Source organism: Cynocephalus volans, chromosome 6 (assembly GCF_027409185.1).
Source record: "Cynocephalus volans isolate mCynVol1 chromosome 6, mCynVol1.pri, whole genome shotgun sequence".
Taxonomy (NCBI): domain Eukaryota; kingdom Metazoa; phylum Chordata; class Mammalia; order Dermoptera; family Cynocephalidae; genus Cynocephalus; species Cynocephalus volans.
Genome location: NC_084465.1, coordinates 107,939,383 through 107,958,136, shown reverse-complemented (window position 1 = coordinate 107,958,136; position 18,754 = coordinate 107,939,383). Strand labels below are relative to the sequence as shown.

General features: G+C 50.8%; 1 protein-coding gene across 3 annotated transcripts in view; it reads left to right on the top strand.

The window, feature by feature from the left end:
- The window catches only part of SNX29 (sorting nexin 29), a 573,196-nt gene extending 568,857 nt beyond the window's left edge, over positions 1–4,339 (top strand). For all 3 annotated transcript variants that reach the window (XM_063099603.1, XM_063099601.1, XM_063099602.1), the window contains one exon: positions 198–4,339. In XM_063099603.1, coding sequence (XP_062955673.1) covers positions 198–327 — 130 coding nt within the window. In that variant the 3' untranslated portion in view covers positions 328–4,339. The remainder of the gene's footprint in view (positions 1–197) is intronic.
- Positions 4,340–18,754: the final 14,415 nt, after the last annotated feature.

The window sequence follows — 18,754 nt, the reverse complement described above, 5'->3', positions numbered from 1 at the left end:
GATGGAAAACTTACACAGCGATATGAATTCCCACTTCTCCAGGCTGCACTTGCCAGGCAGAGCTGTCCCCTGTTAACTAGGGCCACTCCGCTGTACTCACACCTGCCCACCCCCTCCCCCATCTCCTTGCTCAGCATATCACCATTTGCACTTGAACCTCTGACTTAATCCCATCCTCTCCCTGGTCTGTCTTACAGGGACATCACCCCTCCCGGAGAACCACCAAACAAGAACAGCCGGCCCAAAGTGGCTTCCCGCTTTCCCAAGCTGTCCCGAAGTCAGCCCAGGGAGACGCGCAACGTGGAGCCCCAGAGCGGCGACCTCTGACCTCAGTGGAACCCCAGAGGCAGGCTGTACATGTCACACCAGCTGCCTCCACCCCGGCTACTCTGTGTCTGAACTGGCCACGGCAGCTGGCCCTTACATCTTAGGGTGACAACCCTGTTCACCCAGTGAACCCCAGAAAGCACACCTTCCCCACCGGAAACATGACACCCTAATTAAACTGGTCAGTTTCAGAGCCACCATGTTATTATCCCCAGAGCAAGGCGGCTCCTCCTGAATACTGGGACGTGTGGTCACTGCTCTCCCAGGGTCTGCCCTTGCAGCAGAGGCCACCTGTTCCCCTTCCTCCAGCTCGGGCTGTGAGCCCCTGGTTGAGATGCACAACTGTGAGGTTTCATGTGGTCAGGAGGCTCCTTCCTAAGCTGCCTCCTGACTCTTTCCCATGTGGGAATTAGAGTGACTGTTAGCCTCTTTTATTTTTATTTTTTCTCTTTAATGTAATTGACTGTTACAGCCTATGGACAGATGGGGGGGGTCTTGTTCCCCTCCATTTTGCCCTCCACCAGTGGTTACTAGACACCAGCGGGATTGCTGCCTGGGCTCTTAGAGGTGTCACTGCTCCAGGGAGACATTTCCCCATGGCCTTGTGAAGGAGCCACTGCTGGTAGTTAACTTTGGTTCTTGGAGAACTTCCTCCAGCTCCCCGTGGTTGGCTTCAGGAGGGAACCTGAAGTCACCTAGGCCCATGTGCACCTTGTCGGACTTGGAGGGGCTCAGACACACAGCCCAGCCCTCAGCATCAGCCTGGTAACCCTGCGTTGGAGAGACTTGGCTCTGGGAACCACAGAAGAAAGTTCCGTAAGCCCTTGGCTTTTCAGACCCAGCTCTGTCTCGGTGAACTTGGACACAGCATCTGCTCTGAACAGATCATGGTTGTCCCTTGAGACACACATTTGCCATGCACCATCTGTCCCCCAAAATACTCTTGTTGGGAGCAGAACCCTGTGCATCCCCCAAGACTCATTCCCCTGTTCCTCCCAGCCTTATCTTGCCCCTGAAGTTCCTCCCGCAGTGAGCCCACCGTGGCCTGGCAGGACCGGAGCTGGGCGGCGGGTGTTAAGCCCCAGGATCATGGAACTGTCTCCCACTCGGTCAGTAGCTGCCTCTGCTGCTGAGTGCAGTTAGGAGTAGTTCACACTTTCTGGGGGAGATATTAAGAAAGTAGATAGGAAGTCATGAACCAGACCACGCAAGAATAAGGTTGTGCCTCTCTGACCGACGCAGGTAGAGTCATAGGGAACCTAGGGTGGAAGGTGATGTTTGGAGGGCAAACCTCAACTCATCCTGGAACTGCTTCAGTTCACTGGCCTGAAACTTGGTGGATGACCTAAATGAGCGTGGCGCATCTCCTAGCTACAGGAAGACTGGAAAGAACCACTTGGAAGATTTATGCGTTGTGATCCCCTAGTAGCCAGGAGACTTACTCAGAGAAGTAAAGGAAAGCTGAGACCATTTACACAGCCCTGCAGAGAAACAGAAGCGGCCTGGACGCCTTCTGAGAGGCCCTTGGGCCAGGTGAGGCAGGACGGGCCCACTGTTCTTGATGCACAGGAGCAGGGGGTAGAGGACCTGAGAGACATCCAGGTCCTAGAAAGGCAATAGGGTCTCCTCCTTGTCCACCAAGGTGACCACTGTGGCTGCTGACTTTGAATCTCCTGGACTAAGTAACCAGGGCCTGTCTGGAAGCTTAGGCTGCCCAAGTCCTGCCTCCCTGACGTAGGGCTTCAGTGCCAGCTAGAAGACTCCACACCACCTGACCCTTCTGTTTGCATTTGGTACGGAAGAGGAAGGGAACCTCCTGTCTGGGACATCTGCCCCCCTGCCCCACCCCAAATCTCCCAGGCTGATGCTTCCGATCTGTGCAGGCCTTTTCTGCACCTGACGCGAAATGCATCTGCACATAGTTAAAAAAGCAAAAAAAGGTACCCAGAGCTACACCAGATAGCTGCTAAGCCCTGAGAAACACGTATATGCCCAGCTGCTATTTAAAAAGCAAGAGAAAGACCGCCTCCCCCTTTTGTGATCATGTAGGAACCCTGGACTCATCTTCAAGGTACAGGCCATCCCCTCTCCTCTTAGCTCAGATGTGCACATGACAGGGACATTACAGCCACTCCCTGTAGCCTTAACTTTGGAATCACGTAGCATGTTCTGCAATGATCTAGTGCATGCAGCTGCTCAGAATCCTCCTGTCCTGCTCTCTGGTGTGGTGAGATGGACTTCAGGCTAAAGAGACAGGCGGCAGACTTCCCAAATGCCATCCCAGGGGACATGGACTCACCTGCCCTTCAGCCCAGGTCCATTTCTGAGGACCGGCTGTCTTCCACTGAACCACCTGCCCAGCCCGTGTGACCCATCAGTGGAAAAGACATCCCTGCAGAAAGGAGCTGCCACAGCTCACTTCTGTCTCTTCGATCCAGTAAGATTCTTTGGGGTCTCCAAAGTTGGCATCGGACAGAGGAAGCCGTCCCCATTCAGAGAAACCAAAGGGGCCTGGGCATCTAGGCCCACCTCTACTGCGAGGCAGAGTCCACTCTGGGTCCTTTCATCTAAGAAAAACTGTATCTTCATGGTCTGCTGTAGCAAGAACCCACAGCACAGCACCAGGTTTGGTCCCTGCCACCATCTCGTTTCTTTTTTTTCCTTTTCCCCCAGATGAAACACTCAGGAAAAGTAGGGCTGGGCAGAGATGGCTCTCCTTAAAAGAGAGAACTAAAGCGTCCAGGAAGGGAGGTGAAAGGCTGCTGTGACCCTAGCCCAGAAGTGACTCCTGACTTGGGAGAGAACAGTCCCAGCCGGCTCTTCTGGACTCAGTCTGAAATTTCAGCTGGACACAGCTGGTTCCAGCTCCTTCGAATCTCATTCCCAGGCACAGGCTGCTCACGTTACTGACAAGGAATCACAGAAAGCAGAGCTGTGGGTTAAACTACCAGCATTTCTGTACAGTCAGGTCCTAGAGGAGGAGAAGACTTTCACAGAAGAGGCTGGTACAGCCCATGGTGGTGGCCACTTAGCCAGTAACCAGGCACATCCAAGGGCTTCCTGGTCAGCAAAGGGATCAACACATGGAGTTAGAAGAGGAGACGGTCTTGTGAGATCTGGCAGGAGGCACGCGCCCTGAGGGGAGGGCTGGGGATGCGATCTGACTGCAGCACTTGGCTCTGCTCCACACGTGGGGCTTATGAAGATGAGTTCTTTGAAATTTTAAAGCAGCGGCAGGTTGTGTGGGTGCTTTTAAAATTCCGAGGCAATCGAAAGCCGTTTACATCGTCAATTGATAACGCAGCTGTACCAACAGGCACAGGAGGCCCAGTAATTACTCCTCAGGCTTTCGGCCCAGAGTCAGAGAACAGGAATGAAGACCTGCCGGCCCGCCTAGTTCATCAGACGCAGCGCTGCCTTCTGCAGGAGGCTTAGCTCCTGCCACCCTGAACCAGGGCTCCACAGCCCAGGCAAGCTGGTGACTGTCTCTTTTCCTACCGGGGGTGCAGCTCATTGTGTGCAGCCCAGACACCAGCTGGCCCCTCACCTGGAGGCCCTGGCACTGTTCTTTGTCCCCCAACCATCTCCAGAGTCCTTCCTTCCTCAGCCTGGCTCCTCAGTGCAAGCACCAGCCCCTGTTCAGGTGTGGCTCTCCACTCCAGAAGCATCTTCTGGGCTTGGCCTGTAACAGACGGCAAAGGGCTGGATTTGCAACTCCTAGGACCTGCCAAGGGTCCCCCTGCCCCGCCCCAATCCTACTGGCCAGGGGGCTTCCCAGAAGGGGTGTGCCTCACAGCCAGGTTGCAATCCCAAAGGCAATAACTGTCTTGAGTTTTCCTCGGTGTTTCACTCCGGACGATACCGCGCACTCCGGGGCTTTTCCCCAGCCTGGAGGCTGACTCAGCAGACACGGGCTGTTTCCAGAAGCAGACGCCTGCTTATGAGCAAGGTCTATTGTCATGAACAATTTTCAAAATATTGTGCATTATTTCATTAAAGCTAATGTTAAATATTTGCTGTTCAGATTGGCGTCTGTGCTAATTTTGCACAATTGTAGCAATGTATATTTTATCTAGCATTTCTGTGCCAAAAAGTTCATTTTAATGTTTCGGTAACCCACAGTCTTGACTATGTTTCTAAAACAGAACTTCTGCTACTGGATCGATAAGAACGAAGGTGGAGCACTGAGGGTCTCCTGGCCCTGAACCACCCAGATCCCAGTTACTAATGCACCTGGGCAGTTCCCCTCTGATGTTTCTCTCTTTAGCCATGAGCCTCTGCCATGTCATGGGCCTGCTTTTGGCAGCTCTAAATTCTGTCATGGAGCCCTTACTTTTTGTCCCTAAATTTGAACGACCAACTTGAATGAGTTTCCCTACCCCCCAAAGTTTTAAGGGACATGAAATAAAAATCTGGTTTTTCTAAATAAAAGGTGGTTGAACCAGTAACATGGATAAACATTCCACTAGTAGATGCTAGATTCACTGGTATTCTGAGGTCCAGGGATTCATTTCTTACTGGTGCATAAATGTTTTTCCATCCTCATTGGAAGACCCCTACTCGACTCGCCTCAGCTCCACCTTCCCCTTCAGTTAATTTAAGTGAACCTTGAACTTGCTCAGTTTCCTGCCTTCGTGATCTGCAAGGGGAAAGCCTGCTTGTTCACTGTTGAGGATTCTTTTCACCGTCAGCATAGGGCAGAGAGGGCATGCCCTCGCAAGAATTGGGACTGAGGACACACAATGGCAGACAGCACATCTGCAGCCAAAGTCACTAAGCACACAAGGGATGAGCCCAGAGACCATGAATTTCCAGGAGTGGGGAGGGAGCCAATTAATTAGAAGTTTTATGATCTAGGATTCATTCTAGAAAGAATGTCTTTACCTCTGCAGCCCTTGGGTAGGTCGCTTTACTAAACTCATCCGACACAGACTTCTTGGAGTAGTGAGTCTTTTGAATGCGGGAGTGATGGAATCCCAGCTTTGAGGCTCCTGGCCAGAGTTTCCCATGGTTGGTCCCAGGGAGCCGGCTGCCAGGGGGTCAGAAGGCCATGGATCTAGAGTCTGAGGTAGTCTGTCTGTAAACAAGGCCTAGAGGTCGCAGATATGCTCAAACGTGATATTAACTACCGTCTTATGTTAAGGTTTACACGATAGGATTTTTAAACAAATGTGTTTAATTTTCTAAGCTCTCTTGTATTAAAATTTTCTTTTGGAATAAGCTGTGGTAATTTTGTTACAACCTGGTTGAGATAAACCTCTTTACAATAACAAAATAAAAATGGACACATTTTATAAGTTAGGTGCTCAGTTTATGGTGTTTCTTTGTTATTTTTCCACAACGGGGAACTTAGATGAACTTTTAATATACATGTTATGAAAGCTTCCAGAAAGGTCATTCACCATTTCACATGATCTCCTAGACAACAGGATTTGATTGGACTAATACCTATTTTATTTTCATTGAAATGGAACAAAATCCCATGCTGAGTTAGTTATCAGGCAGCTCTCGATAAACTGGAGATGGAGAATCAAAACTACATACAGAAAAACACCCAGAAACTCATTACAGGTTCCTTCACTCATAAGAAACAGTTATTAGGCACCTCCTGTATACCAGATGCTGGGCATACAGCAGCGAACAAGACATATAAGGTCTCTACCATCTTGGACTTACATTCCAGGTGAGGTGGACAGACAAGATTTTTTTTTAATGGATAAATCAATTAGATCTATTAATAGATAACTACAGATAATTACAAATTGCAGTAAATATTATAAAAGAATAAACAGGGATTGGAGGAAAGAAATGGGGCCGAGTATCTACTTTAAACAGTCTAGGCCAGGCTTTCTCAACCCCAGCGCTACTCATACTTGGGGCTGGATAATTCTTGGGGTGGGGGAGGGGCCCTTCCTGTGCACTGTAGGATGTTTAGCAGTGACCCTGGCCTCCACCCACTAGCTGCCAATAGTGTCCCTTCAGCTGTGACAACCAGAAATGTCTCCAGAAACATTTGTGTGGGGATGGGGGTGGTTGAAAACCATGGGGCTAGGACACAGGGTCCTCTTGGCCAAAGTGACATTTAAGCTGACACCTGAAGAATGAGAAACACTACACAGCCCTCCCCTCCCCAGAGTAATTTACCTTGGCTTAAAAATCCATACCATATAGCAAGGCATGTTCCATTTTTAATCTAATTGTGGTAACTGAAGAGAAGAAAGCATTCACAGCATGACAAGAAGAGCACAGGCATAAGGTAGCTTCTCAAAGCCCCACGGAGGGGTGGATGTCATTGCAGGCAGACCTCAGAGCCCAGTGTAGCAGGAGCGGGGCAGACGCTGACTTCAGAGGGGTCTGATGTGGTCACCGGGCCAGTCCCCTGCAGCCCCCTGCATAGTCTTTTTTTTGGTGACTGGCTGGCAAGGGGATCAAACCCTTGACCTTGGTGTTATCTGCACTGCACTCACAACTGAACCAACTGGCCAGCCCGGCTGAGTTCACGCTTGCGGCAGCCCGGCCAGGTCGGCACCTCATCCTGCTTTTGAACAGTCGAGTAAGCTGAGCGCTGGCCTGCCCAAGGTCACCCAGCTCAAAGGTGGGGTAGAATTGGGGGGGATTGTTTCCATCAGGCCACACCCTGGGCTGTCCCACTCCCCATCCACAAATTCCCTGCACGTTTTGAGCAGACTCCCCGTATATCCTTGGCCTGTCTCTAGTGACACCGCAGCTTTCCAACATTTCCAGGCACAGCTGCCTCCCAGGACAGAATTCCTTGCAACCTTCCCAAGTGCAGGCTGTCCTCCCCCCACTCCCAACCCATTTTCCTCCCCATCCTCTATTTCAAATCACTCCTTAGAAGTAGCCATTCCTTCAAAGCTCAGGCCCTCTTTCTGCCCTGCCCTCTGCCCCCCAGCTTGGCCTCTGAGTTGTTGCTCCCTCCCCAGGAGCTTTCCCTCTGTGCTCTGTCCAGACCTCATTACCCTAGTGACCCTGCAGCAACAACCCTTCAAATCCCTCAAGACCTAAACCTTTGTTTTTCCTTAATTCTGTCCTCCCATATTCTTGCCAACTCTCCTCCCCAGCTCCCTTCCACACAGCCGGGACCCCCTGCCCCCTTCCCCACTTGCCTGGCAAGACCCAGCCCCAGCCAAGCCCGACACTCTGCCTACTGTGTGCCCACACCAAGCTGTCACCCAGCGCAGGGGTAACTCCCACGAGCCCTGCACTCTATTGCTGTCCTCCCGCCAAGCCTGCTGCCCCTGCTCGGTGGCCTCTGTTGGGTCCTCCACTGCCTTTGTCCTTTGTCCTGCTTTTGTTCTACATTCCCATCCCAAGTGGCCCCTCCAGGTGCTATCAGTGCTGTCCAACAGAAATATCATGAGTCAGAATACCACTTAGAACTTTCTAGTAGCCCCATCTAAAGTATAAAAAGAGAGCTGGCTGGTCAGCTCAGTTGGGTAGAGCATGTTGCTGATAACACCAAGGTCAAGGGTTCCATCCCTGTACTGGCCAGCAAAAAAAAAAAAAAAATGAAAATTAATTACAGGTAATCCAATACATCCAAAATATCATTTCAACATGCAATCAATATTTTAAAATGTCTTGAGATATTTTACATCTGGGGTACCAAGTCTGCAAAATCTGGTGTATATGGTACACTTACTACACATCTTGACTTGCCCCAACTGCATTTCAAGTGCTTGGTAGCCCATAAGACTGGTGGCTTCTGCACTGGATGGCGCAGCTCTGTGGCCCTGTATGTCAGCCTCTGTCTCACCCCTGAACGTCAGTCTCACATCCAGCTGCCCAACACCCCCATCTGCATAGCTTAGTCAGCACCTCACACTGAACAACAACCATCTCCTTGTTTTCTCCCCCAAACCTGCTCCTCCTCATGACTTTTCCCAGCTGAGGAAGTGGCAAATCTGTTCTACCAGCTGCCAAGGCCATGAATTCTTGACACTTTCTTCTCCCCCACTCCCATCTATTTGACAAATACCCTTTGAAACAGGTCTCAGATCTGACCCCTTCCAGTGCCCTCCAGCCCCACTGGCACCTGCTGGCCTGAGCTTCTGTTGTCCTGCATGCTGAGCACTGAGTACCACACCCCTGCCCCACTCCAGCGCCGTCGTTCAACTGCTCTCCACGCAGCTGCCGGTGTGGCCTTGAACACCAGTTCATGTCACCCCCTTGCTCACAGCCCTCCCAAAGTCCCCCTTCCTGGTCAGCTCTCCCCATAGTAGACAGAATCGTATTTTATAATAAGTAAATATGATCTTATCTCTCCCCTACGTAAATGCTGCTGTGGAATCCAAACCCTATCAAGACAAATAGAATGTTACCAACACCCCAGAACAGTGGTTCCCAAACCTGTGCACATTGGGTCCCACCCCAGAGACTCCGATGCCAGCCTTGCTTCCCTGAAGTCACGTGAACAGAACAGCCACCCCACACAACACTGCCATGCACACCCGGGCTCCAGCAGCCTCCCCGCTGCCCGCGATCCTGATTACTCCCCCACGGAGCTCCTCATCTCCCGCCACAGTGTCGTCGTCTCCCCCACTAGGACCTAAGCTCCAGAGGGCAGGGCCCTCACCTGGCATTTTGTTCTTACTTGAATCCCAGCTTTTGGAACTCTGTGCCATACCATAGGTACTTGGGAAATACTTGTTAAGCAAACATAAGAGAACATATTTCACCTTCATTAACTCAATGTCCTAAACCTTTGTGTGTTTTTGTTTCTGTTTTACTATCTCACATGCCATTTGGATTGATGGTTAAAGCAAGAGTTTTGGAGTGACTAGGACTTGACTCAAATCCTGACTCTGACTTCTTAGCTATAGGGACTTAGGTCAGGCCCCTGCCTGCATCTCCGTTTTCTCATCTGCTAAAGGGACACCTGGCCTCAGATCGGCTGTGATAAGTGAAGTGTCTAGCCCTGTGCAGACTCATCATAAGGGGCCAGCCCTGTCATTCTCTGGGCCACTCATTCATTCAAGAGACATCCATTAAGGACGGTGAAGGCTGCAAAGAGAATTCAACCTGCAGGCTTCTTAGTTCATGGTTTGGAGGCGAGATACCCAGAAGGATGCAAGAGGTGGAGTCCTTCGGCCAGTTCATCCTGGAGCCCTAGTTTCTCCTAACGGAATATAAGTCCCCACCCAGGTGAGGCTCTGCAGGGAGACAGTGTAGTAACATCCGTGGGGGAGTCAGGCATGTCGTGGGTCTTTAGAGACTGACAGTCCCACCCTCGTCTTTCCTCCACAGGACTTGTTAATTCACTGCAAAGGGGTAAGGGGGTGGGCTGTCACTGCAACTTGTCCTGAGGGTAGCCTCAAAGCCCTTCCTGATAATAAAAGTCTTTGTGCTCTTGCTTGAGCAGTTTGGGTTCTGAGGACTCTTTTCTGCACGTGTGAGTAGCTGGTAATGAAGACATTATTGTGCACTAACCTGGGCCTCTATGACCTGGACAGACACACCCTGGATGCAGCCTGGATTCTCCATGTTGGCCCCAGTGCTTTTCCAGGAGTCCCTGTACATCTGTGTGACCCATGTGTGACAGAATGAACAATAGCCCCAAAGATGTCTACAGCCTAATCCCAGGAATCTGTGACTGTGTTACCTTACATACCGCAGAGGGTTCAAATAGCCTCCCCCCACAAATTCATGTCTACCCAGAACCTGTGAATGTGGCCTCATTTGGAAATAGTCTTTGCAGATGTAACCAAAATGAGGTCGTATTGACTAGAGTGGGCCTTAAATCCAATACCTGGTGTCCTTAAAAGAGGAGAGAAATGTGGACACACCCATGCAGAAGGAAGACGACCATGAGAAGACGGAGACAGAGATCAGAACAATGGCATCTCCAAGCCGAGGAACGCCACGGATTGTTGACAATCCCAAGAAGCTGAGAGACAGACAAGGAGCAGGTTCTCCCTCTCAGCCCCAGAAGGAACCAACCCTGCTGACACCTTGATTTCTGACTTCTGGCCGCCAGACCAGTGAGAAAACAAATTTCCATTGTCTTAAGCCACTCAGTGTATGGTTATTTGTTTCAGCAGCCACAGGAACTAATACACACAGTAAAGTGGACTTCGCAGATGTGATTACATTAACAATCTTGAGCTGGGGAGACTAGCCTGGATCATCCAGGTGGGCTCGATGTAATCACGAGGGTCCTTATGAGAGGAGGCAGGAGGGTCAGGGTCAGAGAAGAGATGCGATGGTGGAAGCAGAAAGAGATTTGAAAATGCTACACTGCTGGCTTTGCAGATGGAGGAAAGGCCACAAGCCAAGGAATGCAGGTGGCCTCTAGAAGCTGGATGTCCCTCTATGATGACACAGCCAGTACTTGTAATTCCCCAGGTCCACCCCCACAGACATGATGTTTGGGCTAGAACAAACAGGATGAATGGAGAAAGGAAGCCCTGGAACGCGTGCTGATGGGAAGGCACTGACCACCGCGAGGCAGTCAAGCTCATGGAAAAGAGCCTCTGGCCAGGTTCAAACCCCAGCTCTGCGCTCTCCTGGCTGTGTGACCTGGGGCAGGTGTCTTAACCTCTCTGGGCCTCAGTGTCTTCATCAGTGTAACGAGGATAACAACATAGCTTATGGGTCATCAGCATTAAATGAGCAAAACGTAGTGTGTTCAGAACGCTGCCTGGCCCCTAGCAAGCATTTCTGCAGTGTCACCAACATCTGCCAGCACAGATGCTGTTCACGTTTCATGCTCTTTTATCATGACTTGTTTGTAATCTGCCCCCAAGCTGCACTTTTTCCAACCTGTCTGCTCTGACGCTGATCCTGCTACATAGAGCAAGATGCCCTGGGCATGTTCCAGGAGCCAAAAACATTTTGTAAAATGAACACACAAGTGAGTCTCTACCTGCCTCTTCTTATTTAAAATCCTCCCAATCCCACAAGGCAGGGGTTATCATCATCCCCATTTTGCCAACAGGGAAACTGAGGCTTGCAGAAGGGAAATGACTTACCAGCCAAAAAACCCTGAAACAGCTCAGCAGAGAGTCTGCAGCGACACAGAGGAAGGACGGAGGAGGCGCCCTCTGCCCGCAGCCTCAGTGCATCTGTCGGGGGACCAACGACTTGACCCACCCCATGGGGTTGTTGGGGAACCAAACGAGAGAACACTCACAGAGGCAAGCATACAGTAAGTGCTCAATTGATGTCATTCCCTCTCCTCTGTTGTGAGGACTGGGCAGTCCCATTAGAGTGTTCCACAGTGGCAGACAGAGGCCCACAGACTGTTACTATGGGACTCCCTGTATCGCTGCTGCTGCGGCTGCTGCTGATTCATATTTATTGAGCACCTACTGTATGCCAGGCTCTGAGCTAAGCCCTTCATGCTTCATCTACCATGAGACTTACTGCAACCCTAGAAGGAAACTGAGGCCCAGAGAGGCAGAAGAACGTGCCCAAGGCCACACAGCACGACAGGGCAGACTTACATAGGAGCCTGACGTGTCCTGGGGAGGGAGCAGGTGTCTGCGGTGGGCTCAGGGGATGCTGTGTCCCAGCCTCACCTTTGGCTCCCGGGACACCCGCTCACTCCCCAGGGTACCGTGGACGTGGGGGAATGAGCAGCTCAGCCAAGATGTGCCCTCCCAGAACAGACACAATGCATTTACTCTCATCTCAGGTCGTCATCCCGCGAGTGTCGTCACTTTGCTATCTTTCTGCTCACTGTGCCTGTTCTGTTTCCTTTTTCTCTCTTTGTCCAGAGCCAAAATATTTGTCACTCCGTGTTCTGTCTTTATGTAATCAGGGAGCTCCGGGAAAAAGCAAAGTGGCGTATCAGTGGAAGTCCTATCTGTGCAGGTTTTTGAATTTGCAAAATGCCCCAGAGTAACCTGACAAGCTGTCACCCGGGGACACTAGTGGGGCCTGCTGCTCAAAGAGGCCACCTTCTGCCTCAGGGACATCCACATTGTCCCTATCACAATGGAGGTGGAGGCACAAATGTGGTAAAAACAGGGACACTGAAGGCTGACAGCCCTGGGTCCACTCCTGCCCCCTTGGATGGGTGTCTGTTTTGGGTCCAGCGCCTCGGTGGGGCTCAATGCCTTCTGTCCTGTTGGCTTGAGGGCCTCGATTCCTGGTCTCCCGTGAGTGACACTCAACCCCACCCCCAATTCCAGTTCCTCAGTGGGTCTCACACTCGAGTGCACGTTGGCGTCACCTGGGGGGCTTGTCAATACACAGAGCCCTGGGCCCACCCTGGAGCTTCAGATCCTGGAGGTCTAGGTAAGTCCTGAGAGTGTGTCTTGCTAACATACTCCCAGGAAATGTCCCCTCTGGGTCTGGGGACCACACCAGAGAGCCACAGCAGCAGGGGGCAGTGGCAGAAGTAGAAGTTTCGACACAAGCCTTCCTTGATGGCCTACACTACTCAAGGCCCTGTACCAAGTCCTTTGCATGAATGACTCGTTTCCTGCTAACCACGACCCTAAGAGGCAGGCACTGGGACTGTCCCCTTCCACAGATGAGCAAACCGAGGCAGGGGAGATTAAATACACAGCAGCCAGTGACATCACTGAAGAGTCTCGTATCTTCAGGGACTTTACAGACTTTCTAAACCAGCAGAGTGAGGCCTCTGGGCAAAACAGAGCTCCTCCCAAGGGACGTGCTTCCAAGACACTGGCCACGTTCACCAGAGCAGGGGACACTCAAAGGACCTTTTGTGTTTCCATTCCTTATTCACAGGCTCTTCAGGCTCAGGGGGCCAGTGAGTTGCAAGACTTTGGGGACCTTGTAGGGGGTAAGTGGGGCTTTGAGGGAGACCCTGTTTGATCTTGAACTTGAGCTCCTCCTTCCAGTCACACTGATCAGAAAGCCCTGCGTTGGGGGCGACAAGCACCCCAAATCAAAGTGCTGCCTGCTGGCCCACAGACCATGCCTCTCAGGTGAGAAGTCCCCCAGGAACTGTGACTGGGCTGCTGTGGCTTGAGGCTGGATTAATGCACAGCTGAGTCCCAAGCAGGCCCCTTCCCTGGGGGGAGCTTGCTGTACATGCTGTGACGCAGGGATGATTTAAGCAAGCAAGACAGGGAAAGGCTGTCTGAGGTGGCGATATTTCAACTGAGACACAAGGAGAAATAGGAATGACCTAGTAAAAATGAATTGAACAGCATCTCAGGCAGAGGGAACACTGTGTGCACGGGACCTGAGGAAGAAAAACTTGGCAAGAACCGAGACTGCTTGTAGACTTGCAATGACAATTTTTTCCCCCAGCTTTACTGTCTTCAAGGTTTCAAAAGCTTTTGGCATCCAGCTGGATCACTGCAGTCACTGTAATAGATTTGGGCACTAACTATATGCCAGATACCATTTTTAGCATTCTGTATGATTATTTCATTCAGTCCTCCAACAGATACCTGGGGTAAGCACAGAAATCCCCATTTTACAGATGAGAACATTGAGAGGCTCAGGTGGTTTAAGCCCCTTTCCTGAGGTCATGTAGCTAGCAAGCAGAGCACGTGGGGTTCCAGCCCTCATCTTCCTGACTCCAGATGTCGCTGTAACCCACCGCTAAGCTGCCTCCCCAGCGGGCAGGTCTCTGCTCACATGCCAGGCACGTACTATGTGCGGGGCACTGTGCTAGATGCTTTATTTACCTCACCTCATTTAATCTCACAATGGCCCCATGAGATAGGTAACATCATTCTCCCTGTTTAACAAAAACAAAACCTCTGGGTTAAGCTGTGGAAGGATGGAGCTGGAATCTGATCCAAGCAGTCCAGCCACTGAGGTCTGTGAATTTCACTTGTAAGTTCAGGTGTCCCCAACACATCCCTGTGTTATCATCCCAAAGCTGTGAATTAAAAGCTTCTTCTATGTGTGGTCACAGACAATGCCTCAGCCACACGTGCCCAACCCCAGCAGCCCCTGCCCCCAACTCCATGTCTGCCTGCAGTTGGGGGACAGATGGCCACACACACCTGAACTCAGATGGCCAGTGATGGAGGAACACGTGAGCAAGCAGAAGCCAGATCCTCCAAGGGACCGGAAGCAAGCTGGAAACCCACAGAGTTCAGGTGAAGTCACCCGGCAAAGAGGTGTTCAATAGAGACTTTTTGGGTGGATTGGATGCATGGAAGGTGGCAGGGTGGAGGGAAGACTAGGACCAGGTGCTGTGTGGCCTCTCCCACTTCCTCCTGTCCCTTCTACCCTCGATTGTCACACTCCAACCTAAGCCTACTTTTTCTTTTTTTTTTTTTTAAAGATCTCCGGTAAGGGGATCTTAACCCTTGACTTGGTGTTGTCAGCACCACGCTCAGCCAGTGAGCGAACCGGCCATCCCTATATAGGATCCGAACCTGTGGCCTTGGTGTTATCAGCACCGCACTCTCCCGAGTGAGCCACGGGCCGGCCCTCTAAGCCTACTTTCCCAGTACACCTTGGACCTCTCTCTCCCCCTACTCCCCTGGCACCCACTTCCTGACCTTGCTGTGACTCAAGCACGCCAAGCCTGTCCCTACCCCAGTCCCTTTGCACATGCCCGCCAGCCTGCCTGGATTGCTCTTCCTTCCTGCCTGGCTCGCTCATCCTTTGGGTCCAACTTAAAGGTCACTTTCCCAGAGAAGCCTTTCCCGACTTCCTGGTAGACCACCATCCCCTCTGCATTAGCCTCACAAGCCCTATGGCATGACTTTTATTTTTAAGTTTGCTTATTGAATGGCAGCTCTATAGAAAAGGGACCACGCTGGTTTTACTCACCACTGCTGGAACATAATAGATGCTCAACAGATAATTGTTAAGTGAATGAATAAGTGAGTGAATGAATGACCACTTGCCTTTTTGGTGCCTCTCTATTTCTCATGATTAACAGGCACAATTATCATTCCTTCATGCACAAGATTTCTCTAAAAAGCTGGCCACGAAGATGCCAGCTGGACCCTTGGCTCTAAACTGTAGCAGTCCCAAGGGCAGAGGCTCTAATGTGGGTCTCACTTAGTGCCGCCTCCTGGCTCATGTCTGGCCCCAAGCAGATGCACCACGATGGGGGGACATTCTGGTCTTCTCAGCCCCACCCATCTTTAAAACCATGCTCAGATGGCTGCAAACCCTGGACCAGGCCTCAAACCAGAACTTGAACCAGGGAATAGGTTGCATCTGGCCCCCCAAAGCATCCTTGTATCATGAGGCCTCAGTTTACCCTCATCTCTGAGTGACAACCCTCTAGGAGGCTGTCTCCAAGGATAGGGATTCATGGAAGCAGAGATCTGAGAACCCCCAGATTCTGTGCCAGGGGAATTCTGTATCCAGTGCCCTGGGGCTCTCTTGGAGAGTTCCTTTTGTGGTTACCTAACCCTGCTAGGTAGGGGAAAAGCTAAATATAGATTGACCTAAGGCTGGAAACTTTCTGATGCTGAATAATGTCATAGCTTTTTCATCCTTTGAAAAACAGAAATGTCCCCTGTCCCACTGGAAATGCATTAGGTGAACTGGAATAAGGTGGCTTTGTCAAGTTACATGAACACTGGGGAAATAATTTTGATTTTTCTCCACAGTACAACTACGATGTCTTAAAATCCTCCTTTTTCCCTCTTTTATCGTCACTGCAACTTCATTTCTGTCTCTGTGTATTTGAAGGTTCACAAGCACTGCTGGGACTTCCCAGTCTTTTCCTCCATTTTGGAACCTCTCAGGGTTAAAGGCTGAGGGATGAGTGCTCGGCCTCTTAAATTTTCTGACTGTCCTCTCCCTTTCTTTGAACACTGTCTGTACACCCACGACTCCCCAGTCTACTGACTCACAGACTCACATGTCCAATCTGAGGTGGGTTGATTAGTGCCCCCCTAAAATTCAGGTCCACCCAGAACCTCAGAATGTGACCTCATTTGGAAATAAGGTCTTTGCAGATGTAATTAGTTAAATTAAGATGAGTCTATACTAGATTAGGGTGGGCCCTAAATCCAATGAGTGGTGTCCTTAAGAGAAGGAGAGAGGACACAGAGACACACAGAAGAGCCACAGGGTGATGCAAGTACATGCCAAGGGACGCCAAGGAGTGCCATGTCCTCCAGAAGCTGGAAGATGCGACGAAGGACCCTCCCCCGGAGCCTCGAGAGGGAGCGTGGCCCTGGCGACACCTTCATCTCGAACTTCTGGCCTCCAGAACTAATGGAGAATAAACCTGTCATTTTAAGCCACCAACACTGTGGTAATTTGCTACAGCAGCCCTGGGAAGAAACGAATACGCTATCCGAACCCATCTGCTCAGCTCCTCTCTGTGGCCACCGCCCTCTTCCAGGTCACCATCAGCCCTCGCCTGGGACACCCCAACAGCCCTCCAGCTGGCCTCCATCCTGTCCCCCAATCTTTTTTCCCCACAGTAGCCCAAATAATTTGTATTTACATACATATACACGGATACACATATATACATACAATATCAATATAATATGTATATATACAGATAAATTATATATAAATGTAATAGGTATATATAAGTGTATGTTTCCATGATATATAAGCATGTAATACACAGCAGTGTGACTACCTCACAAAATAAAATACAGAATATTCTTTCATCCTGAAAAGTTCCCACCAGTCCCTTTCTGGTTAATTCCACCCCCAACTCCCTGGGCAACCACTTTCTGATTTCTGCCCACAGAGACTGGTTTGCCTGTTCCTGGGCATCATACACGTCCACCCTGTAGCCTGTACTGGCCGTGTCTGGCTTCTGTTGCTTGGCATATCTTTTTGAGATTCATCCGTGGTGTTGTATCAATAATTCATTCTCTGTCATCGCTGTTCTTCCATTGTGCCAAATGGTGCTTTAAAAATATAATCAGATTTTTGTTATCCCCGAGCTGAAACCCACCAAACCTCCCCACGGGCTTGGGCTGAAATTCCAGCCCCTCAGTGTTGCACTAGCGATGACTTACGTGGCTCCGGCTCCTGCCCCGACCCCATGACGTTGCTCTGGCCTCCTGCTCCCCAGGCCCGGCTCAGCCTGGCCTCAAGGTTATACCCTGACCCAGACGATCACACTTTTGAATCACTGTCATCCTCCGCTTGAGTCGCACACAGTCTCGGGGAGGCCTTCCCTGGCCTTTCTGTCTGGGACAGCACCTCACACGCCGCCATGCTCCATCTGATTTCAAATTCGTTGTTCACTAGCACGTGACCGGCCTACCCCACTACACCATGAGCTCAGGGAGGGTGGGGACCTGTCCTAACTCACCACTGCCACCTCAGCTCCTAGAATAAACTTCCCGACATAGTCGTATGGCTTCAAATGCTTGCTGAATGAAAGAGTGGAGTGGTTTGCAAGGAAGATCAACTGCACAGCGTGGTTTTTGTGTTACTCGTCACTGCTACTCATTGATATCCCTGGTTCTCCCTTCTGGGTGCTCTTTGAAGTTAGGGGTAGCCGTGTGACTTGCTTCAGCCAGTGAAATGTGACAGGAAGTGATGCGTGTCTATCCCAGGTGGGAGCTTGAACAGCTGGTGCAGGATTCACTTCCCTTCCCTCTGCTGCGGCTGGTGATCGTGCGATATCATGTGGAGGGCGACCCTCTACCAGCCTGGGGCCCGGGGTAACTACAGTGTCCAGAGCCCTTCTGCTGACCTGTACTGAACACCGATCATGAACGAGAAATACAGTTACTGTGTGAGGATAGGGACCTTTGGGGGCGTGTTTGTTACTGCAGCCTGACCTATCCTGACCCGTACAGATTTTTCACGTGCATCGCCACATTCCCTTCCTCCCACTCTCTCCTGAACCCTCTCTGGTCTGGCGTTTGCCCAGCCAGCACACTGACACTGCTTTATAAGGTGACCAGTGACTTCCACATGGTGAGACCTGATGGTCAAGTCTTGGTGCTCCTGTTATGTGATCATTAGCGGCATCTGATGTGTCTGCTCACTCGCTCCTTGCAACCCTTCCTGCACTTGGGTTCCAGGACACCACGCCCTGCCAGCTTCCTTCCTCCTTCTCCGGACACTCCTGCCTGGTCTCTTTTGCTGGCTCCTCCTAATCTCCTCAGCCTCTTAATGTGGCACATCCCAGGATTCAGTCCCAGACCCCTTCTCTCCACTTCTTTAGTGACTTCATCAGTCTCCTGGTTTTAAGCAGCAGCCATATCCCACTGACTCCCAAATTTATATCTGTTACCCATGCTGCTCCCTGAACTCCATACTTGGATTTTCATCTGCTCACCTAACACCCCTACTTCATATCTTACTGAAATCTCAAACTTAATATGTCCAAACAGAGCTCTAGGTCTTCCCCCCAGACCTGCTCCACACCCCTGATCTTCTCTTGGCGTTCCTGGGTAACTACAATGAGCAGGCTGGAAACTTAGGAATCATCTTTCAGTTCTTTCTTTAATGCCTCACACACCCAATTTATCAGCAATTCCTGTCAAAATACATCCAGAATCCCACCACGTCTCACCATCTC